Source organism: Solanum verrucosum, unplaced genomic scaffold (assembly GCF_900185275.1).
Source record: "Solanum verrucosum unplaced genomic scaffold, falcon-dt-bn FXZP01000183.1, whole genome shotgun sequence".
Classification (NCBI taxonomy): domain Eukaryota; kingdom Viridiplantae; phylum Streptophyta; class Magnoliopsida; order Solanales; family Solanaceae; genus Solanum; species Solanum verrucosum.
Window position 1 is genome coordinate 2866645 of NW_026020430.1, and position 27277 is coordinate 2893921.

A 27277-nucleotide genomic window follows, 5' to 3' on the forward strand; every position below is an offset into this window, starting at 1 on the left:
TAAAATTTGCATGTTGATACCAAATTTGCCTGATGTGTGTTGATATAAAAAAATATGTATGTTTCTTCGTATTTTTTGTGATTGTAATTTATTTTCTGTCACTTCAAAATTTATTGCAAATAGTTGCATTGATACATTAAATTCATTTAATTAATTTCATACCTGTAACATATTCATCTAACATGGACTTTCGGACTTGTTTTACTCATTTCATATCTCCATTCAATTTCCTTTATTTAGGTTTTTCTCCTATTTAGTTCTTTAGTTATATCATTGTTAATTCTTTTAGTTATTTCTAATTATTTCCATCTTTCATCATTGCATCAGTTAGCTTAACCTGGAAGGCTTTCAAATTGCCAAAACAACATGGGATAGAACGGGATAATTAAGTTGATATCTGAAAGGCTACAGATTTTTACAGAAAATCTATTCAAGTTTAGCCAATGTTGTATCACAGCTTCAGTAAGAGTTAAAGAGAGAATTATTTTCATATTTTGTAATAAGCTTATAGTTATAGTGACGATTTCATCAACATTTTTCAATTTTGGTAGACTAGAAATATCATTTATCATCTGTTAGCTTATTACATTTGTTGATAGAGGCTTCTAGAATATCACAAGTCTCTCAAATTATCTGTAACTATTACTGCTAGATGCATACGGAAACTATCTTACTATTAAGAGATGCTTAGAAATTAGAATTCTTCTCAATCTTGGTTGTAATTTTGTCTTCTTATTATTTGTTGCTCATTACATTTCAGTTTAATTATGATTTATAGTACTTGACATAACTCTACTACACATTCATGCAAACAGGACTACAAGATTTGTATTAGCTTTTAGGCGTTTTCAACACACGTATAATCATCCCTCTTGACAAAAGGAATCGTACAGAATTCAGAAGGTTACACATTTGCAAATATATTAAACAGAAAGCAGAAATCCAAATTAGTATAATATGAGCACTGGCACTTAAGTTAGCATATACTTAAGCAGATGACCACTGGCATTCACACTTCTGTGTGGCTTTCAAAAATTAGTCATCCACAAACTAAAGTTCAGTAGCAAAATCTAAGGAAATATCAGTAATCAAGTAGTAACTTTTGACCAGTCGATTATACTCAAATGCTCGACAGATGACTTGTATCAAGAAATTAAAAACAAACTAAGTACCATATATAGAATGGCACTCTCAAATTGGTTTATTCCAACCTGAAGTAATACCATATGTAGTACAATCTCAAAACAGAAATGGAAAACAGAATATCACACAATTATGAATTATAGCATTTGTATAAGCAGAATATCAGCATGAGTAGGCTATCAATATTATCTATTCCATCAGCCACTTGATCTATGTCTTCATTCGTTTAGTTGGTGGGCCTCTATCTTGATCCTGATTCTTTTCATTACCGCCTCCATGTTGATCAGCATTTTGCTCATTAGCTCCTACAACCTGACCAACAGTTTGCTCATTAGCGCCTCCATCTTGAACAACATTTTGCTCATTAGCGCCTCCATCTTGATCAACATTTTGCTCATTAGCGCCTCCATCTTGAACAACATTTTGCTCATTAGCGCCTCCATCTTGATCAACATTTTGCTCATTAGCGCCTCCATCTTGAACAACATTTTGCTCATTAGCCCCTCCATCTTGAACAACATTTTGCTCATTAGCGCCTCCATCTTGATCAACATTTTGCTCATTAGCGCCTCCATCTTGAACAACATTTTGCTCATTAGCGCCTCCATCTTGAACAACATTTTGCTCATTAGCGCGCCTCCATCTTGAACAACATTTTGCTCATTAGTGCCTCCATCTTGAACAACATTTTGCTCATTAGCGCCTCCATCTTGATCAACATTTTGCTCATTAGCGCCTCCATCTTGAACAACATTTTGCTCATTAGCGCCTCCACCTTGATCAACATTTTGCTCATTAGCGCCTCCACCTTGATCAACATTTTGCTCATTAGCACCTCCACCTTGATCAACATTTTGCTCATTAGCACCTCCACTTTGATCACCATTAATAAAATTTGAATTATTATTAAAAGTGGGAAGAATCTAAATCAAAATTTGAATTACCATTTCACCCTTCAACTAAATAAAAAATGAAAACATTAATTAATTAATTATTAAATGACAATCTTATCATATTAATAAATTATTATACTAATGGTAATCATGATATACAGTTAGCCGTCACTTCAAATTCCCAGGAGTTATGACCGTTTCATCTCCAATACCGCTACACATCTTTTCAGAAATCAAAAGTCTGAAATAGATCTCCTCTGTAATTAGGATTCATATACTGATCCAAGCGCAACTTCTACTTGTGGAGATGGTCGCTTCAAGAACTACGGCCATGCTCTCAGGCCTGGTATATTTTTTATCCCGTTTTCTTTTCTATTTTGTTTGATTAAATCTTGAATAATAGTAGATGATAACAAATGGTTGTTTTGGTATCTGTTTTTCAATGGTTTCTTAATTTCTTTATCCTTTTTGGGACTATATCATGTTAACTTATTTTTATTTTTCTCTCATGATACTATGACTTGCTTCAATTTAAAATGGTGTCAAAAAGTGAGCTTGAAGTACTTTTAAATGGCATCAAGAATTGATCTTCAGGTTTCCAAAGATTTGTCGTAAGGACCTCGAGGAGAATATAAGATTTATCTAAAATGGCTGAGCAAACGAAGCAGGAATTGCTAACCAAATGAAGGATGCGTTCAAATAGTTTGTCTTTCAAGAACCAGTTATTTGGAAACAGGTGTAAGGATAGGTACATAGTACTCTTTTTTTTTTTTTTCAACCAATATACTGAAAAAAAATGTGAGTCCTTTTTCCTGTGTGACTACGATGCCTAGAGGATAATTTCACTTTTCTAATGAGGCTTTGTTGCATATAGTGGTGTAGAATAAGAAAATGATGGTTGCCATCGTATGTATGAACTCGATGATTTCTTGTAGTAAATTGAATTTTTCAATCAACAACCTAACTTTTTCCAAGAGTTGTTATGTGCCATGATGTTAATATGAGCTATAAAAATGAATTCCCTTAAAATTATTTAGATCAGTCTATTTAAATTTGCTTCAGTGTTCTTTTTCCTACTTAGCTCCGTTTTCTCAAGTAAATTTAGTATTTTCGGTAGTGTGCTTGATAATCAAGAATTTCACTATGAATTGACGGAAGAAAAAAAGAAAGAAAAAAACCTTTCTGATAACCATTTTCGTCTCAACACTTTCTTTCTTCACCATCAAACACAATGTCTTAGACCCTTCGTTATTAAAGCAATAGAAACACGGAGAGAAGAGAAGAGCGATTTCTTATTCTTTCAATAAGTATGTTCAAGTGTACACAATATGAGCCTCTATATATAGTATTGATAGAGGCATACAAAAGGTTCTTAAATCATGGCAGCCATTTGTGGAGCAGTACTATATCATACCTGGAGAGCTAGGAATTGGAAGAAGTTCAAAGGGAGAAATGTTCATACAGAGGAGGTCGTTTTACAGATAAAAAAGGAAGTTATAGGAAGATTATTACTTAATAAGTCTAAGAAAGCACATAAGTGTAGAGATTTTATGCAGCATTTACTTTGTAATTAGTTTTTGCTTGGTTGGAGGCCTATTTCTGTTATCAGAATCGGTGCTCTTTAAGTTGTAATTGTTCTTGGTGGTATGGTAATCTTTTACAGTTGTTACCAAAAAAAAAAGCATAGCATTAACATGGGAGATTATGGGAAAAGTTAGAGGGTGTGAAAGTTCTATTCATTATGATGTATGTAGTGAAGGATTAACTATACATCATAGAGAATATTCGGGGACATCCATATTAATATTTCATAACCAAAAATCAATTGTTATTGCTTTGTTTCCTATTATATTCAGATTTTTTGATGTCCAAACTATAGGGACATCAAGTCCATATTGCTATTCTTGGATCTAGAAAATGGTGAAATAATTTCTTAATGTCTTACTGCATATGGATGTCACTTTTAGACGCTAGAATGTTCCCAATCTGCCATGTTTTGTAATGTGTTGGAAATTTTGGTTTTGATATTTGTTTGCTTCACTCAGACTGCCTCCTTTTGTCAATGAAATGGCTTTAGCTTGGAGAGTCGACTAATGGTAATCACATAAACTCAACAATGAAAAATCTGGGTGGAGTAGATGACAAATATTTATAAGAATGAAATTCCTATGTTTGAAAGAGCAGGAGCAAGGAGATGGAAATTGGCACATTTCCTTTGCTTCTATTGAAATTGTCCAAGAAAATATATAGTGGTTGAATGGTGTTTATTGGTGGATCTTCTGTTTTCCTCTCCAAATCAAAGAAAAAAACTGTGCTTTCTTGAATTAAATACACTTTCTCTTCTTTATACACATACAATGAAATTAGATGTTGACTTAAATTTTTCCTTTTTCTATTATCATTTTTCTTGACTTAAATTAGAGAATCTAGCATTTCGATTATAGTAATGAATCCTTTGTTTACAAATTCAAGATATCGGGACATAATATCTACTCCTTTAACAAGAATGTATACAGTCTGAGAAAAATTATGTACATGTGGATGAATATATAATTTTAAATTTACAACTGATTATTTTATACTGGCTACAAATTTATATAGTAATAGGGGACAAACGTGCAACGCACGTTCCTATATAGATATCTATTATAGAGTGTGTAGAGAGAGGCCTTTACCAAACTTACCACCCATATCCCTCCATTGAAACAAATAGTCATTCGCATTTTAATTAGATTTCACTGTCAAGCAACTACACTAGTTGAAACAAAGACGATTAAAAGATTGTAGTCAAGAAATTAAAAGATAAACATATACTCTATAAAGAAGGGAAGCACTCGAGCTCAAACATGTCAAATGTCAATTGCTTTTCTCCAAAATCAATATGTACTGTAATCCACAAACCAAAAAAAAAAAAAAAAAAGGAAGTAGGCTATGCATTTTTCATCAATAGTTGATTCAAATGTTTGCATTTAGATCAATATTGCCCATTCCCTCAACAATATCTACATCTTGATTACGAACTTGTCCATTAATGCCTCCATTTTCATCCCGATTAGCATTTTCCTCATTAGTGCCTAAATCTTGTTCATTAGCGTCTCCATCTTGATCAACATTTTGCTTATTAGAGCCTAAATCTTATTCATTAGGAACCAGTACATTAGCGCCTCCATTTTGATCATTATCCTGTTCTTCATCTGCACCTCCATCTTGATCATTAGGAGCCTGTTCATTATTGCCTCCAAAGAGTAAATCCAACAACAGTACATTGTTCCAGCAAATAATCTCGTTCCTGCCACAAAATACTCGGTTTGAATTAACACCTTACAAGTCATTCCATATATGTACATGAACAGACGGTTTCAATCTGCAAATTCGTAATTAGAAACTTACAATCTCATGATGAATCCTCCTACTATATGACTCCTAGACGGTTGGGAGATTGCAATCTGGAGAAATCACAAATTCAGTAATTTAAGAGGGAAAGAAAAAGAGCAACAAAATCGTCTTGTTATCATGAAACTCAAATGATCTTTAATATTACTAGTATCTTACAATTTTCCACCCGACCAGGTTTCTACATTGGACACAGTAAGTCTCGGCTAGGGTCATGTCATCTATTCCTCGATGATATCGCTCGTCCTCTGCTACTTCAACACTAAACCTGCATATATGCCCTTATTAGACGATAAATAAAATCACAAGATGTTAAAATTGCATGAAACTTACACTGTAGTAAAGAACCCTGCAGGCACACTACCAAGAATCTGTAGAGCCGGAAAGTAATCCTGGATGGTTGCAACTCGAGTTCTGCAACGACGACAGTGGAGGTAATGAACAAAAGGGATATGATTGTATTCAGGTAAATTCTGTCTCATCACAATTGTTGAGTCAAGAACCAAATCCTAATAGACATGTTTGACCTATTACAGAATAAAGAACAAAGTGTAAGAGAAATATAAAAGCTGGAAAAATCAATGAAAAGAAAAGACAAACTACACACCAAAGATGGAGTTGGCGATCAACGAGAATCCAAGAAAACGAAAAAATGGGTGAAAATTATAACAGAGGAGAAATGCCCAAAACTGAAATTATATTAATTCTTGATTCTTGAATTCTAGTTGAGAAGAGCTCTGTTTTGAAATGACTTCACCAGCTCTGTTTTTAAATCGCTCTGGAAATTTTCTAACCTTTTACTAGGGGGATAATTTTTAAGCAATAGTTATGAATACTTTTGACAACAAATTTCATTAAATAAGCAGTATGTGAAAAATTAATGACAATCCATCAAACAGGGACAGTGCAAAACTTGAATTTTTCTCTTTTCTTAGAATCTATTTGGCCATAGATATTGCCAGACGCCCAAAAATGTTTGAGAAAAAACTTGACAAATACTGTTTGGTCATAAACTTGTCATTAATTGATAAATATTTTTAATAAAAAAAATCAAATTCTCAAATACTAGAAAGAAAAAAAAACTAATATTTGTGCAAAATTCTATTATTTGGAAACTTTTAGAAATAAGACAGTACGCTCTAATATTCTTTGGACCACAATCTTATTGAAATACTTCAAACACTCTGACAAATAAGGTAACTTACAAAAATCCACTAGTTTAGGAGCTAATTATTCAGATACACACGCTAGTTTGCAATATTACGAATCTTAACAGATTTTAGTGTATCCAAATACGTCAAAATACATGTATCTCAAGATACATAAGGTCAAAATTATGTGTGATTTGTTCTATATACATTGTATCCTCGATTGAAACAAATAAAATCCTACTCAACTATAAGGGATTTATGCCTATTTTTCAAAATCAAACATTTTTAAATCTCCCATACTAGTGAAGCAACTACACTTGTTGAAACAAAGACAATTGCACAGCAGTTGCAGTGACATTTAAGCAGTAGATTGTAGTCAAAAGACAAACTAATTAGCAGCATATAGAGGAGGGAAGTACTCGAGCTCAAACATGTCAAATGTTCAGTGTCAATTTCTCCAAAATCAATATGTAGTGAAATCCAAAAACCAAAAAAAGAAAGCAGAATATCACACAGTTATGAATTAATACTCGTACAATATGAACTCTATTGTAATAAGCTGGTTCTGCATCATGAGTGCCCTATCTGCATTTTCATCAATAGTTGATTCAAATGTTTGCATTTAGATCAATATTGCCCAGCCCCTCAACGATAGCTACATCTTGATTAGGAACTTGTTCATTAATGCCTCCATTTCCATCCAGATCAGCATTTTGCTCATTAGACCCTAAATCTTGTTCATTAGCGTTTCCATCTTGATCAACATTTTGCTCGTTAGCGCTTGAATCTTGTTCATTAGCGTTTCCATCTTGTTCTTCACCTGCACCTCCATCTTGATCATTAGGAGCCTGTTCATTATTGCCTCCATTGAGAAAATCAAACAACGTTACATTGTTCCAGCTAATAACCGCGTCCCTGCCACAAAATACTCATTTCAATTAACACCTTACAAGTCATACCATAGATATACATGTACAGACGTCTCAATCTGCAATTTCATAATTAGAAACTTACAATCTCAAGATGGATCCTCCTACTCTATAAACAGTAGATGGTTGGGAGACGGCAATCTGGAGAAATCATAAGTTCAGTAATTTAAGAGGGAATAAAAAAGAGCAACAAATCCTTCTTGTTATCATGAAACTCAAATGATCTTTAATATTACTAGTATCTTACAATTTTCCACATGAGAAGGTTTCCACATTGGACACAGTAAGTCACGGCTACGGTCAAGTTCATGCCATGTATTACTCCATGTTGTGGCTCGTTTTCTGCTACTTCAACCCTAAACCTGCATATATACACTTGAGCAATAATCCGTAGAGCCGGAATGTAATAGATGATTGCAACATGAGCTCCGCAACCACAACAGTAGAAGTAATGAACAGAAGGGATATGATTGTATTCAGGCAAATTCTGTCCCATCCTAATAGCCATGTTTGACCTATTAGAGCACAAAGAAGAAAGTGTTAGAGAAATATAAAAGCTGGAAAAATCAATGGAAAGAAAAGACAAACTACTCACCAAAGATGGATGGAGTTGGTGATCAACGAGAATCCAAGAAAACGAAAAATGGGTGAAAATTAAAACAGAGGAGAATTGCTCAAAACTGAAATTATATTAATTCTTGATTCTGATTCTAGTTGAGAAGATCTCTGTTTTGAAATGGCTTCTTCAGCTCTGTTTTCAAATCGCTCTGAAAATTTTCTAACCTTTTACTAGGGAGAAAAGAGTTGATGATCAATGAGAATTCAAGAAAAAGAAAATGGGTGAAAATTATAGCAGAGGAGAAATGCCCAAAACTGAAATTATATTTATTCTTGATTCTTGAATACTCTTTGAGAAGAGCTCTGTTTTGAAATCGCTCTGAAATTTTTTTAACCGTTTACCAGGGATAAATTTTATTTTATTTTTCCCTTTTACGAAATTATAATTTTTTCCCTCCAAAACTATTTTCTCCATCATTGATTGAATAGAGGATAAATATTGTCTTTATATTAAGAAATACTTCCATTAGCTCTTAAAAGAGAGTGCTCCCTCACCCATTCAAATGATTGGTTGATAATTTTTTAGGCAAAATTTATTCGATCATTCTCATTAATTAATTTTTTTTCTTAATATTAATTCATAAAATTATTAATTAACTCTCGAAATTAATTTAAAATTTGCAGAAATTTTATGGAAAGGACATGTTTTCTGTGACACCCCCAACTTAAAATTAGAAGTCTCACATCGGCAAAACACGGGGGAGATATTGGGTATATCAGTAAGCAGACATTACCAACTAGTGACGCGTTTTAAAGCCGTGCGGGCCCTAGGCCCAGAGCGAACAATATCACTAGCAGGTTGGGCCGTTACATGTTCCTTCCGAACAGACATCTCCTCTCCCAAATGACACCATGCATGTTTTGAACAGGTGAATTCACACCTATTTAATCCATATCATTGGCTATAAATAGAAAGGGTTATCTAGCTATTTAACTTCAAATTTTCTTTTTCTTTTGCATACATGTTCTTACAAACAAAGTTGGGTCTTTGTGTGATTTCGTTGTTGATTTTTGAGTTCGCTAAAGTTATTGAAGTTTGAAATACCGCTACTTCTTTAACTATATATGTTTTATCCTAGGAGAAAATAATCCACGAAATCGGGAAGGGAATAAATTCCTTAAGGGTTCATAGTGAATTTAGTATTTTCTGTTCTCCAGCTTTTTTTGTTTATTCCTCTGGTATTTCAGTTGAACACAGTTACCACTTACCATCAATCACGTCAGTCTAACACACTGAAGGTCTCCGGTTTGAGTCCGGGCGAAGCCATTTTCCTTAACTATGTTTTTTTTTAAAGTTTTCGTTTTTGTGCCAAACTGTATTTGGATATACAGCAACACTACATAATCATCCCTCTTGAGTTCATTTGGAGACATTTCCACAGTCTGTAATTAGCGCCTTCAGTTGGACAAGTCTAACACAAAGAGTAGTTAAAGTTTGAGGATAATTTCTTAGTCAAACAAGACAGAAGCTGCAACTTAACATTAACTATTAAGCAAAGGAAATATTCACTGTCACTTTAGTTAAGATATAGCATTTACTATTAAGCAAAATCTATGGAAATAAGCAACTACGCTTGTTGAAACAAAGACAATTGTACAGCAGTTGCAGTGACTTTTAACCAGTAGATTACAAGAAATTAAAAGATAAACTCATAATTAGCAGCATATAGAGAAGGGAAGTACTCGAGCTCAAACATGTCAAATGTCAATTGCTTTTCTCCAAAATCAATATGTACTGTAATCCAAAAACCAAAAAAAGAAAGCAGAATATCACAGAGTTATGAATTAATACTCGTATCATATGAACTCTATTGTAATAAGCTGGTTCTGCACTATGGATGTCTGCATTTTCATCAATAGTTGATTCAAATGTTTGCATTTAGATCAATATTGCCCAGTCCCTCAACGATATCTACGTCTTGATTAGGAACTTGTTCATTAATGCCTCCATTTCCATCCAGATCAGCATTTTGCTCATTAGACCCTAAATCTTGTTCGTTAGCGTCTCCATCTTGATCAACATTTTGCTCATTAGCGCCTAAATCTTGTTCATTAGCATCTCCATTTTGATCAGCATTTTGCTCATTAGAGCCTAAATCTTGCTCATTAGGAACCTGCTCATTAGCGCCTCCATTTTGATCATAATCCTGTTCTTCATCTGCACCTCCATCTTGATCATTAGGAGCCTGTTCATTATTGCCTTCAAGGAGTAAATCAAGCAACGTTACATTGTTCCAGCAAACAAGCCTGTTCCTGCCGTAAAATACTCATTTGAATTAACACCTTACAAGTCATACCACATATATCCGTATACAAAGAGTCTCAATCTGCAAATTCATAATTAGAAACTTACAATATCATGACGAATCTTCCTACTGTATGACTACTAGACGGTTGGGGGACTGTAATCTGGAGAAATCATAAATTCGGTAATTTAAGAGGGAAAAAAAAAGAGCAACAAAATCGTCTTGTTATCATGAAACTCAAATGATCTTTAATATTACTAGTATCTTACAATTTTCGGCCCGAGCAGGTTTCTACATTGGATACAGTAAGTATCGGCTACGGTCATGCCATCTATTACTCGATAGTCCTCTGCTACTTGAACACTAAACCTTCATATGTGCCTTATTAGACCATAAATAAAATCACAAGATGTTGAAATTGCATGATACTTACGCTGTAGTAAACAACCCTGCAGGCACTCTAGCAAGAATCTCTAGATTCGGAAAGTAATCCTGGATGATTGCAACTCGAGTTGTGCAACTACAACAGTGGAGGTAATGAACAAAAGGGATATGATTGTATTCAGGCAAATTCTGTCTCATCACAAATTGTTGAATCAAGAACCAAATCCTAATAGACATGATTCACCTAATAAAGAATAAAGAAGAAAGTGTAAGAGAAATATAAAAGCTGGAAAGATCAATGGAAAGAAAAGACAAACTACTCACCAAAGATGGAGTTGGTGATCAACGAGAATCCAAGAAAACGAAAAATGGGTGAAAATTAAAACAGAGGAGAATTGCCCAAAACTGAAATTATATTAATTCTTGATTCTAGTTAAGAAGAGCTCTGTTTTGAAATGGTTTCTTCAGCTCTGTTTCAAATCGCTCTGAAAATTTTCTAACCTTAGTAGGGATAAATTTATTTAACAAATTTTGAAATGGCTTCATCATTCTAATTAATTATTTTTAAAAAATATTAATTCACAAAATTATTTATTAATTAATTAATTCACTGATTATTAATTAATTAATTAGTGAAATTAATTTTAAATTTGCGGAATGTTTACGGGAAGGACATACATGTAAAAAGTTCAGTGTCAATTGGTTATTCCAACCTGAAGTAATAATATGTAGTGCAATCTCAAAGCAGAAACAGAAAACAGAATATTACACAATTATGAATTATAGCATTTTGTATAAGCAGAATATCAATGTCTTCATTTTCTTCATCAGTTGGTCTACATCTTCATTCATGAGTTCATTGGAGCACCTCCATCTTGATCAGTTGTGTCTCCATCTTGATCAGTAGCGTCTCCATCTTCATCAGTAGTGTCTTCATCATGATCATCATTGGCGTCTCCATCTTCATCAGTAGTGTCTTCATCATGATCATCAGTAGCGTCTCCATCTTGATCAGTCGTGTCTCCATCTTGATTAGTTGTCTCCATCTTGAACAGTAGCGTCCCCATCTTAATCAGTTGTCTCTCCATATTAATCAGTTCTATCTCCATGTTGAACAGTTCTATCTTCATCTCCATCAGTTCTGTCTTAGGAACCTCTTCATTAGCATCTCCACCTTGATGAGCATTTTCTCCATTAGCCCCTAAATCTTGTTCATTAGCATCTCCATCTTGATCATTAGGAGCCTGTTCATTAGCATCTCCATCTTGATCAGCATTTTCCTCATTACATAATCTAAGCCTGTCCCTGCCACAAAATACTCATTTGTATCAATTCTGCCGCTTCTCAATTTGCATATTTGTAATTAGAAACTTACAATTTCATAAGGAATATTCCTTCCCTAAAACACATGATCGGGGTGGCTGCAATCTGGAGAAATAAAAAAAACAGTATTTTTTTTTAAAAAAAAAAAAAAAAAAGCAACAAGGTTTTCTTGTTCATGAAAACAAAATGTTCTTTAATATTAGTATCTTACAAATTTCCACCCGAGATTCGTTCTACATCGGCCACAGTTAGCACTGGCTACGGTAGTTCCAAATAGTGATTGAACTTCGGTAATTCCATTGTAATTTACTTTGTCTAGTAAAAGAACATTAAACCTGCATATAAAGGTTTGTAACATATGCAATATATATATATATATATATATATATATATATATATATATATGTAATATCAAATTGCATGAAATCATGAGACTTACACCCTCTTAAAGATCCCTCCAGGCAATGTCCGCAAAATGTACTTGATTCCATGCTTAATTTCGTTCTGTGCTTAGTCAAGAATTATAACAGAGTTCTCAATTTCATGATTAAGCATTGAATCTAAAATATTGAAATCAGTACCAAATCCATCAATAATTCAAGAAGAAGAAGAAGAAGAGTGAGAATCCATACAATACTAATGTAATCCTCGACGAATGCAACTCGAGTTCCACAGAAACGGCAAAGCACGCAAGACATTCTTCCACAACAAAATTGAATTGAAGACAAATATTGTTATAGAATAGAAAGGGAATGAGAAGAGAGTGTTGATATATATAGAGAAAGGTCACTTCTTGATTCTTGAATTTACCGTTAATTCAAAAAGGAGGGAAATTTGAAATTGCTTCACATTGAACAAATTTTCCACCTTTATTAGGAAGAAAAATAATTTATTTTTTTTAATTTGCCCCATAAGAAGATTAAGTCATTGATATTTTATTTTGCATTCTTACACATCTGCACAGACTTAAAGATTGTTTAGAGAATAAAATACCAATTTTTACCCCTTTGTATCTTAATAATGTTATTGTTGTGTGAATTTCAATGGTTAAAAAATAAATAAATTATTTGTATAGTTTTTGGGTACATGTTTTGCATGGGTGTTCCATGTGAATTTTAATAAATATATAAGAATGATTAAAATTCTATGGAAACATGTATGTAATGAGTAAAAAAATGCAATAATTACAAATAAATCTTTAATAATATGTCCAGAAAACACCAAATAAAGGGGGTATTTTGATGTTCCAAATTAATTCTTTTTAAGCAACAAACGATAACTTTTGAATTTTGATTAATAATTGGCAAACTTTCAATAAAATCACAGATGATTAATTTTGAGCCCAAATAAGAATATAAGCTTACCGCAATAATGCATTTATAAAAAACAACTAAAGTAAGAAGTACACACACGAAAGAAACATAGAAATCCAAATTAGTATAATTTAAGTTAGCATATACTATAACAGTTTCCTAAAAGCAGAAACCAAGATGACACTCCTGTGTGGCTTTCAAAAATTCTTCCACAAACTAAAGTTCAGTAGCAAAATCTAAGGAAATATCAATAATCAATTATATACTCAAATGCTTGAAAGATGACTTGTATCAAGAAATTTAAAACAAACTAAGCACCATATACAGAATGGAAGTCTCAAATTGGTTTATTCCAACCTGAAGTAATACAATATGTAGTAGTGTAATATCAAAACAGAATATCACACAATTATGAATTATAGCATTTTGTATAAGCAGAATATCAGCATGAGTCGGCTCGAACCAACACTAATGATAGAATGCGTGCATCCACTCTCAGTCAATGGACCAGGTCCCTTGACTCAGCAAGAATAATAACGAAGAGTAAATAATAATAAGAACACAACACAAGCAGTTTACGTGGAAACCTCCTTGCTCAAGGGAGTAAAATCACGACCTGTCACACAGGATTTTCAACTGTTTTCACTAATCTTCCTTAAGCAAAAGCGAACAACAGTTACAATCAACATGAGAAAAAGTTATTAATCTCACAACCAAGTAATAACTCTATTACTTGAAGAGCCTAAGCAGATGCCACACTGCCCACTAAGCTATCACTACTAGACAACTTAGGATTCAACTAAGCAACACACAGGTTGCCCACTAAACCACCCTCTCTAGATGACTTAGACTTTGACTAAGCAACAAAAGGATGTTGCCCACTAAATCAGTTACTCTTAACCGATTTAGACTTTTCAACCAAAACACAATATCTGAATCCTTTATAGAATTAGGAACAAATTTATAATGTTCGTGCAGAAGAAATAATCCTAAGACAACTAAGCTTGCAGCTCTATCAGGTCCCTGTTGTTCTTGAGGATGATTCTTCACTTTTGTTAGCCTTTGCAAGAGTTCTTGAGAGTTTTCAAGTTGCAAAAACTAAGGTCATGACTATTGGACATAATCTTTATGAAGGATAGTCACAACCTTCGAAGCCATGCCATTGGCTGAGGTTTCTGCCACTTCTGCCACTGTTGGAGATTGTGCACCAACCAATTGTACTTTTTCCAGCCTGACAGTTGTGTGTATATTTTCGTCGTATCAGGTCCCTTTACAAGGTCCCTGGGTTTGTTAGATCATCAAAACTACAACTAACAACTAACTTGCACAGAACAACAATGACTTGTGATGAGTCTATCGATCTACAGATGGCTTATAGATAGAAATGGCAATGGAGCGGGTCGGGGCGGGTTGAACTTCAACCTGCACCGCATAGTAAAAAAAATTGATTTCAACCCGCCCCGCATAAACCCACCCCACCCCGCCCCACATAAAAAATATTATTTTTTCAGCATAAATTTATTCATTTTAATTAATATATGATTTACTAATCATCGGCTACTACAAAATTAAAGTTTGATTAAACAAAAATTTAGTTCCTCAAAAGTTGTAAACTTTTTAACAACATTTCAAACATATCAGAAAGAAATTAACATTATTATATCATTAAAGTTAGGATGAAATCATGCATTAATATTCTACAAAGACTAAAGCTTAATTATAATAAACTTGACTAACAAATCTCTAAACCCACACCATTTATTATTTAGTTAAGGCACGCCAAATTGTGAATAAAAAAAACTTTTATTTTTATGCATTATTTTGAGCCATCTCAAAACAATTTTTCTTTGTAATTTAATTTGTAAATAATATTTTCATAAGAATACAATTTTAGTTCTGGTAATCATTGGTCATTTTGAAACAGAAACTTTTAGATTTTAAATTTGAGATAGTCACTTGTAATTTTCTTATTTAATCATAAAAAGATGGAAGAGAAATATTAAAGGGAAATCTTATTTTTTTGTTATAGAAAAAAGTTTTGCTTGATATGTTTAATTATTCTTATAATTTGCATGCTAAATATGTAAAGTTTAGCCTTCAGTTGTAGGCTAATAATATAATGCGAAAATGAAATTATTGTACCCGCCCCCGCCCCGTACCCGCAAAAATTAAGTATTTTGATATGAACCAGCCCTACCCCGCTCCGCCCCCGCATTTATATAAACTTGTCCCTCCCCGCATCTGTTCAAACCCCCCACCCCACATCTGCCCCGCCCCATTTGAAGAGAGAAATTCAAATGATAAAATGATTAGGCTTAATTCATCGACAACCCCTTAAAGTTGTCCGTATAATTCATTTAGACACCTTAATTAGGACTTGTATCTATTGAACACTTAAATTGTTCAAAACATGTACCTATTAAATATAAAACGTTGATATGACAAAAAATGTGTTTTGCACTCCCCTGAAGCGCCTGAAAAGATTCAAAATAGTGTTTTTTTTAATTTCTTTTTACATTTTTTCTTCTTTTATTGACACTTGGCACTATAATTAGCTTTAAAACATTTTTTCTTCTTTCATTTACACTTTTTCAAAAAAGAAAAGCACCCCACCCCCTACCACTCATCTTCTTCATAATTTAGTTTGCAAAACTTTCTCCATTTTAGCTCCAACATTGTTTTTTTTTTTTTACAAAAAAGAATATTATTTCTTCCAAATCTAAAAATAAATGAAAATCAACAATGAAGAAATCATAAGATTCAGATTTGAAAGAAAGACTTTCTTTTATATGATTTATTTCAAATCTCATAGAAATAATGGAACAATTATGAAAAAGAACAAAGAAGATAAATGATTTTTACGTATAAAAAAGTTAGCCGATATTTGTTTATCACAATTTTCGAACAAATATTTTTACTCAAATTCAAATATAAACTCATTTATCAAAAATGATATTCGTAAATTTGAAAGAATTAATTTTTGAGCCATGAATTTCTTTTTGTCATCGATGTATAAATGAATAACCGCCGGTAAAATTTTCTTTCTTCTTCACTCTTAGTATGAAAATATATCTTTTTAAAAAAAGTTAATCTTCAAATTATTTGAAAAGAAATTAGATTTTGTGATTTGAGAAAGAATGTGTTTTGGGAAGAAGATGAAGATGAAAGGGGGTTGGGTAGGTGTGGGGCTTTGTAGAATAGGTTGACATTTTCATTTTTTTTTTTAAAAAAAATTAGATATAAAATGTGTTTGAAATAATTTTAAACAATTTTTTTTTATATATAATTTTGGGGGGCCAGTACCACATGTTCTGCTTTAATTAGCCGTTTTGCCATGTCAGCGCAAGTGTATCACACACTCTTCATATTTTTTGTTGATTATCAAAAAATGCCTAATAGGAACAATTTTTGAATATGTAAAACAGTAAAAGTGTTCAATAGGTATCAATCTTAGTTGAGGTGTCTAAGTGAATTATACGGACAACTTTAAAGAATCGTCGATGACTTAAGACAAATGATTATTAGTGATAGAGCTTTGATTAGTGTCTACCACACACATGATAATAAATGGCAAGGGAATGTGAAAAGCTTGCACGTTCATGCGTATAATTAATGGTAGTAATTACAAGATGACTGTCACTTTGATGCCTATAATGCACGATTAATAGCAATTGAAAGCTGATGATGCTTTTCAATTCTCCACTATAATACACAGTAACTAATACTCTCCTTTCCTGCTCAGTATTTTCGATCCAAGCCGAAATAGGAAAAACTGATCGTCGGTTAAACATCAGTCGATATTCATTCCTTACTCAAATAGGAAGGTGACAGTCTCAATCTAGCGGCGTGGTCCAGAACAAGCTTTTCCTTTACGGATCTATGAGTTTTTGTTTTGGTTACTGTTTTATTTAAAAATATATGTAAAAGGAAAAATGACTTAGTTTTCGAAAAATCGATTAAACTTATAGTTTTAAGAGAAATCGAATTTCCAAAGGACAGAGTCGCCACTTGATTTTTTACTAAAAAATCAAGAAAAAATACAAGATTTTTCAAAAGACTTAAACAGATAAAATCAATTGAAAAAGGGTTCGAGTTCAAATGTACATTCCGAGAAGGTGTTAGGCCCTCAGAATGCCCGCTAACTTGCGGTTGACCGACGATTTGACTAAAAAATGATTTTGACTAATTTTGAAATTTTAACTAAGTAAATGAACTCCTAACGACTTTGACTAATTTTAAAATTTTAATTAAGTAAAGAACTCAATTTATTTTAACTAATTTTATCGAGATTCTAACCAAGTAAAAAAAAAATCTATTTAAACCAACTTTTTGAAATTTTGACTAGGTAAGAAGGACTCATTTATTTTGACTTTTTGGGAAACTTTAACTAAGTAAAAACTCATTTTATTTTAAGCTACTTATTTATTACTATTATTATTTTTTATCATTTTATTTATCTAAAGGGAAATGAACTAGAGGGGAATTTTCTAAAGGGAAATAACCGAAGTGACAAGACAAATAAAATTAAAGCTAAGTATAACACAAAGATACTTTAATTTAAATATATATGTGTATATATATATATAATGAAAAATAATTAAAAAAAAATGGCTATCTTGAGGAATTTAATTAAATTAAACCATAGGATAATCAAAGTGTTAGTCAAATACAATATCAAATAAATAGGAAAGGGAAAGGAAAGACAATATTGAATTTGGGCCTTTTGGCCCAAATCCACAAATCTGCTAAACCTGCAAAAAAAATAAGTAAATTGGGCTTTTGGCCCCCTTTCCATCCTCCTTGCTCACGATATACGCCAAGTGTATATTCGATGTATACACCATGTATATCACTAATTCTCGGACTCCCAAACCTGTATTTTGTTTTAAATTCCTTAATTCTGCATTTTTTACTCTGCACATTCACGTTTTGACCTGTATACCATATTTTTTGACTGTATATCATTGTATACAGCAGGTATATTAGTCTATTTTCAGCTTCCCGGAACCTCAAAACCTGATTTACAGCCCTGAATTTCACTTTTGGGACCTGTACTTCATTGTGATTGACTCGATAACGGTGTTGGGTTTCAATCCGACTCCAAATGCAAGGAAAGAGTCTCGTGGACTCAAAGCAAGTGTCACATACAAAAGGAATACAACAAAGATTAATATTCACACTTAAAGGGCGAACCATGAATTATTTTAACAAAATTCGCAACTATATACAATAAGAAAAAAAAATAAAAAGAGTTGAGGAAAAGAAAATCACCAATTGGTCATTCGAAAGAAAATTAAATATGCTAAAATCATGCTTAGACTACAAAACTAAATATGCTACAATCATGCTTGGACTATAACATATAATAGTTGTGCTCAAACTGACCGAAGTTCCACTTAATGAATTGAAACTTCACAAGAGAATAAGGCAGCAGATGGAGGCATATTGACAAAAATGCGAGAACAAAAACAGAGGCAACCATGAACTCATCCATTTTTTAATAATAACAACACATAGAGGAATATATGAACTAATCGAAATACTACTAACACAAGATATCTAATAAAATAATGAAGTAAACTAAAGAATGTATACTACTATGACATAATATATATATCACGAGAATGCCAAGAGTAAGGAAGATTCATCTTTTTTTTATTTTTTTATTTTTTACAGTAAGGCAAGTTAGATATGTAAAAAAAAAAGGAATGAGCATTATGAACAATAAATGACAGAATGCATTATTCCTTTCACAACAAACACAAAGATTTAACTCTAATATCAAACCTAAATAAAAAAAAATGGAAGGAAGAGAAAAAACACAAAAATAAAAAAAATCACGAGCTACTAAACTTGCACTTGAACATCAAACTATTTTAAGCAAAACGAGTCATGGATTCAGCCGACTTCCTCAAAACAGAATAAAACAAACCAACAGTAAGACAACTAAAACTTTTAACTATCAAACTTTCATCTCCAACAACTAAGGAAAAATATCAACTAAGACATTAAACCGAGCGATTATCGAACTTTAACAGTGAATCAAAATGAAACAGATGCATTCATGAGAGGGAGAGAAAGAACCGACAGAGAGCTTCAATTCCCAAATGAAACGCCAACTAAAACGAGTTAAGATCAAAAGAAGTTTACCTTTCGGGGAGCAGCGAACTTGGGACAGCCGAGCTGGAGCGAGCTCTTCCACCACACGACCACGAACACCGACAACGAACCAGAGAAAACGAGCAAAGACTCTATCAAACCGAAATTCTTACTCTCTGATTTTAGTTTCTGTATGTCCTCCCAAATTCCAACAACTTCCTCTTAATATTTTCTTTACTTTCTTTAATGATTCTCTAACACAAGAATATTTTAAACTCCGAAAAAAAATCCATCCTCCCCTATACGATAAGAAATAAGAAACTACTTATAGAAGGGAAATGGGGTTCCAATTTTTTTTGGGGGGAAACCCATAGCTTTTCGATAGGAGGGAGGACAAGGGACCATTTGAAATTCAAACCCCATAAATTCCTTTCACCTTTCCGGCTAAACACCTTTCCTTTGAGGTTTTGACTCATTCCGGAAGGGGAAAGTAAGACAGACGCGTGACTGCTGCTTGCTGTACGTTTTCTGGGCTGCTGGCTCGTTTCTGGTCGCGATTTGGGCTGCTGGAATCGATGATATTGCTGGTTCGCGTCTGGGTTTGCAGAGAAAAAGAAGAACGATGCAGGGGTCATTTTGGGGTTTCTTGTATTGATGTAAAATGGGTCTATTTTGGTATGAAATGAAAAGGAGACTATTGGGCTGTTATGGGTTATTTGGTGGGCTAGGAATTAAGGAAAATTGGGTTGGTCACGGGAATGGAAAAAGGGTCCAATATTTGGTCTTTTAAATTGAATATGATAGAGTTGGATTTAAGGTTTGGCCATATGAGTCTAAATCGTAGCCAATTAAAAAATTAAAAATATAGCCGACCTTAGTTAATTAGGATAGACTCGGCTAGTAGTCGAATAAGATGAATTAATACAATTAATTTACGAGCTTCTTAATCTTAGCGAAATAAAATAATTAACTTAATTTAAATACAAACTAATTAATTCAAAATTAAAACTATATTCAAACTAAAACAAAATAAAAATAAAATACATATCCTAACCATGTGGAAATCTTTTGATATGATTTTCAAATATTTATAAAATATACTAATTACATATATAACTATATGAAATATATTTATTATTTAAAAAATTATAAAAATCAACTAAAATCATTTAAAACAAGCTTTGAATTTTATAAAGCTAACTATTCTAAATCGTTTGAAAAATAAGAAGCTCGGAAACTAATTATCATCGGGGAGGGCCAAAATTGGGTGTCAACAACTGTCCCTCATTTTACTTGGATTGAAGCAGGAAATTCGAGGAAAATGAAATTGACTAATCCAATTTTGACCGACCATATCTTCATCTTTGGAAAAAGAATTTGGTACGGACTTTAAGATTATGGCCGAACCCCAAAAATGGGTTTCCTACATATCTCAAGCTATATGAGAACTCAGGCCACTTGTAGTTCGATAAGCTTGATCTGACGCACGATTTTGAAAGAAATCAAAAGTTATTCTGATATCGAATTATGAAGAGATCGGAATGCTCGGGAATAAGATTTGGGAGTGAGTGTTGGAATACAACCGAGTTTTCAACATTGTTCCCGCCTACATATCCCTCAGCTTAGGGAATCAGGCTGCTTGTAGTTCGACTCTATCGGTTGAAAAGGAAATCTATTATGCTAGATCACCTTTGGTTTTAGAAAAGCGACAAAGTAAGTCGAGTATGAAAAGGAGGCTTGCAACTTCTTAGCCATGAATGCGGAGCTCTTCACATCCATAAGTAAGAACTTACACGGACATAATTTTCAAGGCTCTTGGTGCATTGTCACTCAGATTGGAAAGCTACTTCCGATAGAGACCAAGAATTTCCGGATGCGAAACTGAAACCAGGAAACCTAAAGAAAAACCCACATGCCTTCTGATAGGGGTGTGGTTTGATTATGGTGGAAGTCGCTCATCTGCTCGCGTCCTAAGAGTTTGGCATTCCTCTTTGGACTATGTCCCAGTTCGCTGCTAAGAAAAAGTTCCACGTTGTGCTGCATCCCTTTTGATGTCGTCCGCACCTGTGGTTTGTTTTGGAGAATTCATCCTTTCGAATGCTCTCGACAAAGACTGAGATAAAACTCATTAGCATAAAAAATGCAATTCAAATGGGAGACAGTGTCTTTTACCGTCTTGACACTTAATTGTTCTCCTTGAATATTTGACGTCAACTCTATCGTGTTTGACGTGAAGCAAATAAAGTTTGTGCCTCATATTTGCAATATAATCTTCAATGTACTCATCCTTTGATGTTAAAGCAATAAAAATAAGCTGATGTAATATGTTGATAGTTCTTTTGATGTCGTTGTTGCAAAGAAAAATGATGTTGCCGATGTCGATCTCCTTTTGATAGGCGAATCTTTCTCGCGATGCGTAAATCTTTTTCCCGCGATGTATGAATCACTTTTCGCGATGCGTGAATCTTCTCTTGCAATGTATGAATCTTCTCTTGCTATGCATGAATCCTTTTCCCGCAATGCATAACATTTTTCCCGCAATGTATGACATTTATCCCGCAATGCATGAATCTCTTTCCCACAATGCATGATATTTTTCCTTGCAATGCATGACTTCTCCGCGATGCATGACTTCTTTCTCTTGTTATGCATGATTTTTTCCTCTTGCAATGCATGAATCTTTTTTCTCGCGATGCATGAATCTTTTTCCTCTTGCAATGCATGAATATTTGTCCTCTTGCAATGCATGAATATTTTTCTCGTGATGCGTGAATATTTTCCCGCGATACATGAATCTTTTTTCCTCTTGCAATGCATGAATCTTTTTCCTCTTGCAATGCATGAATCTTTTTTCTCGCGATGCATGAATCTTTTTCCCGCGATGCATGAATTTTTTCTTGTGATGCATGAATCTTTTCCCGCTATGCATGACTTCTTTCTCTTGCTATGCATGGTCTTCTTCTTGCTATGCATGATTTCTTTCTTTTGCTATGCATGAGTCTTCTCTCTTGCTATGCATGAAGCATTTCTTTTGCTATGCATGAGTCTTCTCTCTTGCTATGCATGAAGCTTTTCTCGCGATGCATGATTTCTTTTGATGATGCCTCCCTGATACCAAATGAAGATGATGCTTCACCGAGCAACATATGTGATCTTCTGGGTATCTTCTGGAACGGCGGTATCGTCTCAATCGACAATATAAATAAAAATGACCCTCGGGGTGGTGGTGTCATCTCATTTGACAATACGATATAAATGACTCTCCGGGTAGTGATATCGTCTCAATTGACAATATAAATAAAAATGGCCCTCGGAGTAGTGGTATCATCTCATTTGACAATACGATATAAATGACTCTCCGGGTAGTGATATCGTCTCAATCGACAATATAAATAAAAATGACCCTCGGAGTAGTGGTATCATCTCATTTGACAACACGATATAAATAACCTTCAGGGTAAGAACATTATCATATCTGATAATGTAATGCAGGTAAATATCTTCCAGGTATCTTTAGTTGCTGGAAAATAATAATATTTCTCTTTTCAAGGTTTTCATTTGTCCCATCTCCGAACATAATTGCATGTTCGTTATGAACCTGGTCTTGCTGAAAATTCGAATAAATTAATGCTACTCATATTTCCAATTCTTGGTATAAGAAGCATGAAATATTTCCTGCATCCACAGAAAAGTTGTCAATTTGGGGAGCTCTTCGCCCTTTTGACTTCTCCATATTCATTGAATGGAAGAATATGCCGATCTTGAGGCAAACCTATAGACCTGCATCCACAGAAAAATTGTTAATTTTTTACAAAATGAACTGATCTGTGTTGACCTCTTCGATTGTCTGCTCCTTGTCTTGCTATCTCCGGTTGATTTCTCCGATCTCCCGCTTCTTGATAGATAGGACAAAACAATTTTATGTAAAAATAATTGAAACATGTAGGAAAAGTTTTAAGAAAAAATAGATTTTCAAAAAGTAGCATTTGGAAAATGTCACTGCCAAGTGTCGTGTCACGCCAAGCTTAGTGGACACCATTCGGAGTTGATGTTTTGGGATCTATCTAATTACTTGTTGGGAAGTATTCAAAGTTGTTCTAAACTGCCGATAGACCCGGTTGAAATTTTGAGGCCATCTCAAAATTTATGTCCCAGTTAACTGTCTTGGTTTGCCTTCAGTCATTGGTGAGCAAATCACGGAATTTTTTAGATATTCTCAAAAATTCTGTTCCAGTTACAAATCTCAAAGTGACTTCAGTCTTGACTTTGTTGGAAAGATCTTCTTCTCGAGAATTTTTGAGTCCCTCTCAAAAATTCTATCCCAGTTTCTATTGTAAAGAGAAATAAAAATCTTACGGGAGATATGACCGAACCCTTGTGGCGCCTACGTATCCCGTTGAGGCAGGAATCAGGTCAAACGTAGTTCCCCTCTCGAGGATTAACAAAAATAAGAATTTTACAAAGAAAGCGACCGAGGCCGATATAGGCCGCTTACGTATCTCATTCTTGAGAATTCAGGTCGAACGTAGTTCAAATACAGGGAAAAACATTAGAAGGGAATAAAAAGGATGACCGAGGCCGACATAGGCCGCCTATGTATCTCATTTTTGAGAATTCAGGTCGAACGTAGTTCAAATACAAAGAAATATTTTAAAGGGGATAAAAGAGTGACCGAGGCCGACATAGGCCGCCTACGTATCTCATTCTTGAGAATTCAGGTCAGACGTAGTTCATTACAAAGGGATAAAATTTCAAACAAAGTGACTACAAGCTAATATAACGATTACAAGGAAATGACAGAAAATACAAACTGAAACTTCACACATAATATCTTTTGACTGCATCTGAGTTGATCGGTTTCGGCCATTCGGTGCCATCCATCTCCGACAGGATCAAGGCACCTCCAGATAACACTTTGCGAATCATGTAGGGTCCTTGCCAATTTGGTGCAAATTTCCCTTTGTACTCATCCTGATGAGGGAAAATGCGTTTGAGGACCAACTGACCAACCTCAAACATTCTGGCTCTTACTTTCTTGTGGAAAGCGCGAATCATTCTCTGTCGATACAATTGACCATGACAAACAGCAACCATTCTCTTCTCATCAATCAATGTCAACTGATCGATCCGCTTGCGAACCCATTCAGCATCGTTCAATTCAGCTTCTTGAATGATTCTTAATGAGGGTATCTCAACTTCGGCAGGTATAACTGCTTCTGTTCCATATACTAGCAAATATGGAGTAGCTCCAACTGATGTTCTGACAGTCGTTCGGTAACCGAACAAAGCATATGGCAATATCTCGTGCCAACCTCTGCGATTATCAATCATTTTCCTCAAAATCTTCTTTATGTTCTTGTTGGCAGCTTCTACGGCTCCATTCATTTGGGGACGATAGGCGGTTGAGTTCCGGTGAGTTATCTTGAATTGTTCACATATCTCTCTCATCAGATGACTGTTGAGATTCGCTCCATTATCGGTGATGATGGATTCTGGTACTCCAAACCTACATATCAAGTTGTTGCGAACAAAATCAGCTATAACTTTCTTGGTCACCGACTTGTACGAAGCTGCTTCTACCCACTTGGTGAAGTAGTCAATGGCAACCAAAATGAATCTGTGTCCGTTAGAGGCGGATGGCTCTATTGGACCAATGACATCCATGCCCCACGCTACAAAAGGCCAAGGTGAACTCATAGCATTAAGTTCGTGAGGTGGCACTCGAATCAAATCTCCGTGCACTTGACATTTATGACACTTTCGCACAAACTTGCAACAATCATGCTCCATAGTCATCCAAAAATAGCCGGCTCGAAGGATCTTCCTTGCCAAAGTAAGCCCATTCATGTGAGTACCACAAACTCCGGCATGTATCTGTTCCAGAAGCTTCGTAGCTTCGCCAGCATCAACGCATCTGAGAAGACCTAAATCTGGAGTCCTCCTATAAAGGATTTCCCCACTTGCAAAGAAATTGAGGGCCATACGGCGTATCGACTTCTTCTGGTTAAACGTTGCATTCTCAGGATAAGTCCCTTCCTCTAAATACTTCTTGATGTCAAAATACCAAGGTAAACCATCTGGTTCCGCTTCAACATGTGAACAGTGGACAGGCTGCTCTTTTACCTCTACATCCACTGGGTCAATATAACTTGTATCTGGATGCTTAATCATTGACGCGATGGTGGCAAGAGCATCGGCCAACTCATTCTGTGTCCTGGGAGTGTGTTTAAACTCAATCTTGCGAAATCTCTTACATAACTTCTGTATATACCGCACATACGGTGTGATTTTTGGATTTTTCACGGCCCATTCCCCTTGAACCTGATGAATCAGCAAATCTGAATCTCCAATAACCAGCAACTCGTGAACATTCATATCAATTGCCATCTTCAGACTGAGGATGCAAGCTTCATACTCAGCCATGTTGTTCGTGCATTCAAATCGGAGTTTAGCCGCCATAGGATAGTGCTGACCGGTTTCTGATACTAAGACCGCTCCGATTCCTTTCCCTTGGTGATTTGCCGCTCCATCAAAGAATACTCTCCATCCGGGGTACGCTTCTGAAATATCTTCACCTACGAATGAAACTTCCTCGTCGGGAAAATAAGTCTTGAGCGGTTCATACTCTTCATCAACTGGATTCTCTGCAAGATGATCAGCCAAGGCTTGCGCCTTTATCGCCTTCTGAGTCACATACACAATGTCAAACTCACTCAAAAGCATTTGCCATTTAGCCAACTTTCCGGTCGGCATTGCTTTCTGAAAAATATACTTCAACGGGTCCATCCTAGAAATAAGGTATGTGGTATAAGAACACAAGTAATGTCTTAATTTCTGAGCAATCCAGGTCAAAGTACAACATGTTCTCTCCAAAAGAGTGTAACGAGCCTCATATGAAGTGAACTTTTTGCTCAAGTAATAAATGGCTCGCTCTTTCTTTCCAGTTTCATCATGTTGACCAAGTACGCATCCCAATGCGTTATCTGAGACAGATAAATATAACAATAACGGACTCCTTCTCGCGGAGGGACCAACACCGGTGGATTGGACAAATAGTTCTTGATAGCATCAAAAGCCGTTTGACATTCTCCGGTCCACTTGGTCGAGGCATCTTTTTTCAATAACTTAAAGATAGGCTCACACACCACAGTGGATTGAGCTATGAACCGACTGATGTAGTTCAACCTTCCTAAAAAACTCATCACCTCTTTCTTGGTCTTCGGAGGGGGTAATTCTTGGATCGTCTTGATCTTGGAAGGGTCAAGCTCAATGCCCCTCCTGCTGACTATAAATCCCAACAACTTGCCAGCTGGTACTCCAAAAGCACACTTGGCGGGATTTAACTTCAAATTGTATCGGCGTAAACGATCAAAAATTTCCTCAAGTGGGTCAAGTGATCCGAACTCTCGCGGGACTTGATTATAACATCGTCTACATACACTTCGATTCTTTGTGAATCATATCGTGAAAGATGGTTGTCATGGCCCTCATATAGGTAGCACCAGCATTCTTGAGACCAAAAGGCATCACCCGATAATGATATACACCCCAAGGTGTGATGAAAGCTGTCTTTTCTGCATCTTCTTCATCCATCAAGATCTGGTGGTAACCCGCATAACAATCCACAAATGACTGCATCTCATGCTTAGCACAGTTATTAATGAGAATGTGAATATTTGGTAATGGAAAATTATCTTTTGGGCTAGCTTTATTGAGATCTCTGTAATCGACACAAATTCTTATTTTTCCATCTTTCTTGGCAACCGGAACAACATTAGCTAACCA

The 27277-nt window shown here is 34.7% G+C and overlaps 5 protein-coding genes and 1 long non-coding RNA gene across 6 annotated transcripts; all 6 read right to left on the reverse strand.

Moving 5' to 3' along the window:
* Positions 1 to 1353: 1353 nt before the first annotated feature.
* On the reverse strand, positions 1354 to 4737 carry LOC125807700 (uncharacterized). The gene is made up of 4 exons (XM_049487431.1): positions 4721 to 4737; positions 1781 to 2016; positions 1482 to 1745; positions 1354 to 1448 (listed from the first exon to the last, which is right to left on the reverse strand). The coding sequence occupies exons 1-4, from the start codon at positions 4735 to 4737 to the stop codon at positions 1354 to 1356; spliced, it is 612 nt and encodes a 203-aa protein (XP_049343388.1).
* A 254-nt stretch (positions 4738 to 4991) lies between these two features.
* LOC125807701 (protein yippee-like At3g08990) lies at positions 4992 to 5911 on the reverse strand. Its single transcript, XM_049487432.1, has 5 exons — positions 5763 to 5911; positions 5589 to 5697; positions 5427 to 5482; positions 5201 to 5325; positions 4992 to 5110 (listed from the first exon to the last, which is right to left on the reverse strand). The coding sequence occupies exons 1-5, from the start codon at positions 5909 to 5911 to the stop codon at positions 4992 to 4994; spliced, it is 558 nt and encodes a 185-aa protein (XP_049343389.1).
* Positions 5912 to 7188: 1277 nt separating this feature from the next.
* LOC125807350 (uncharacterized) lies at positions 7189 to 8017 on the reverse strand. Its single transcript, XM_049487047.1, has 4 exons — positions 7757 to 8017; positions 7595 to 7650; positions 7345 to 7495; positions 7189 to 7296 (listed from the first exon to the last, which is right to left on the reverse strand). Exons 1-4 carry the CDS (start codon positions 8015 to 8017, stop codon positions 7189 to 7191), a joined length of 576 nt encoding a protein of 191 aa, XP_049343004.1.
* Positions 8018 to 9992: 1975 nt separating this feature from the next.
* On the reverse strand, positions 9993 to 10994 carry LOC125807702 (uncharacterized). Its single transcript, XM_049487433.1, has 5 exons — positions 10807 to 10994; positions 10643 to 10742; positions 10481 to 10536; positions 10256 to 10380; positions 9993 to 10111 (listed from the first exon to the last, which is right to left on the reverse strand). The coding sequence occupies exons 1-5, from the start codon at positions 10992 to 10994 to the stop codon at positions 9993 to 9995; spliced, it is 588 nt and encodes a 195-aa protein (XP_049343390.1).
* Positions 10995 to 11605: 611 nt separating this feature from the next.
* On the reverse strand, positions 11606 to 12167 carry LOC125807703 (uncharacterized). The gene is made up of 2 exons (XM_049487434.1): positions 12133 to 12167; positions 11606 to 12062 (listed from the first exon to the last, which is right to left on the reverse strand). The coding sequence occupies exons 1-2, from the start codon at positions 12165 to 12167 to the stop codon at positions 11606 to 11608; spliced, it is 492 nt and encodes a 163-aa protein (XP_049343391.1).
* Positions 12168 to 12271: 104 nt separating this feature from the next.
* On the reverse strand, positions 12272 to 12768 carry LOC125807365 (uncharacterized). Its single transcript, XR_007441661.1, has 3 exons — positions 12713 to 12768; positions 12520 to 12584; positions 12272 to 12415 (listed from the first exon to the last, which is right to left on the reverse strand). It is a non-coding gene; the product is annotated as an uncharacterized LOC125807365 (long non-coding RNA).
* Between the last annotated feature and the right edge of the window lie 14509 nt (positions 12769 to 27277).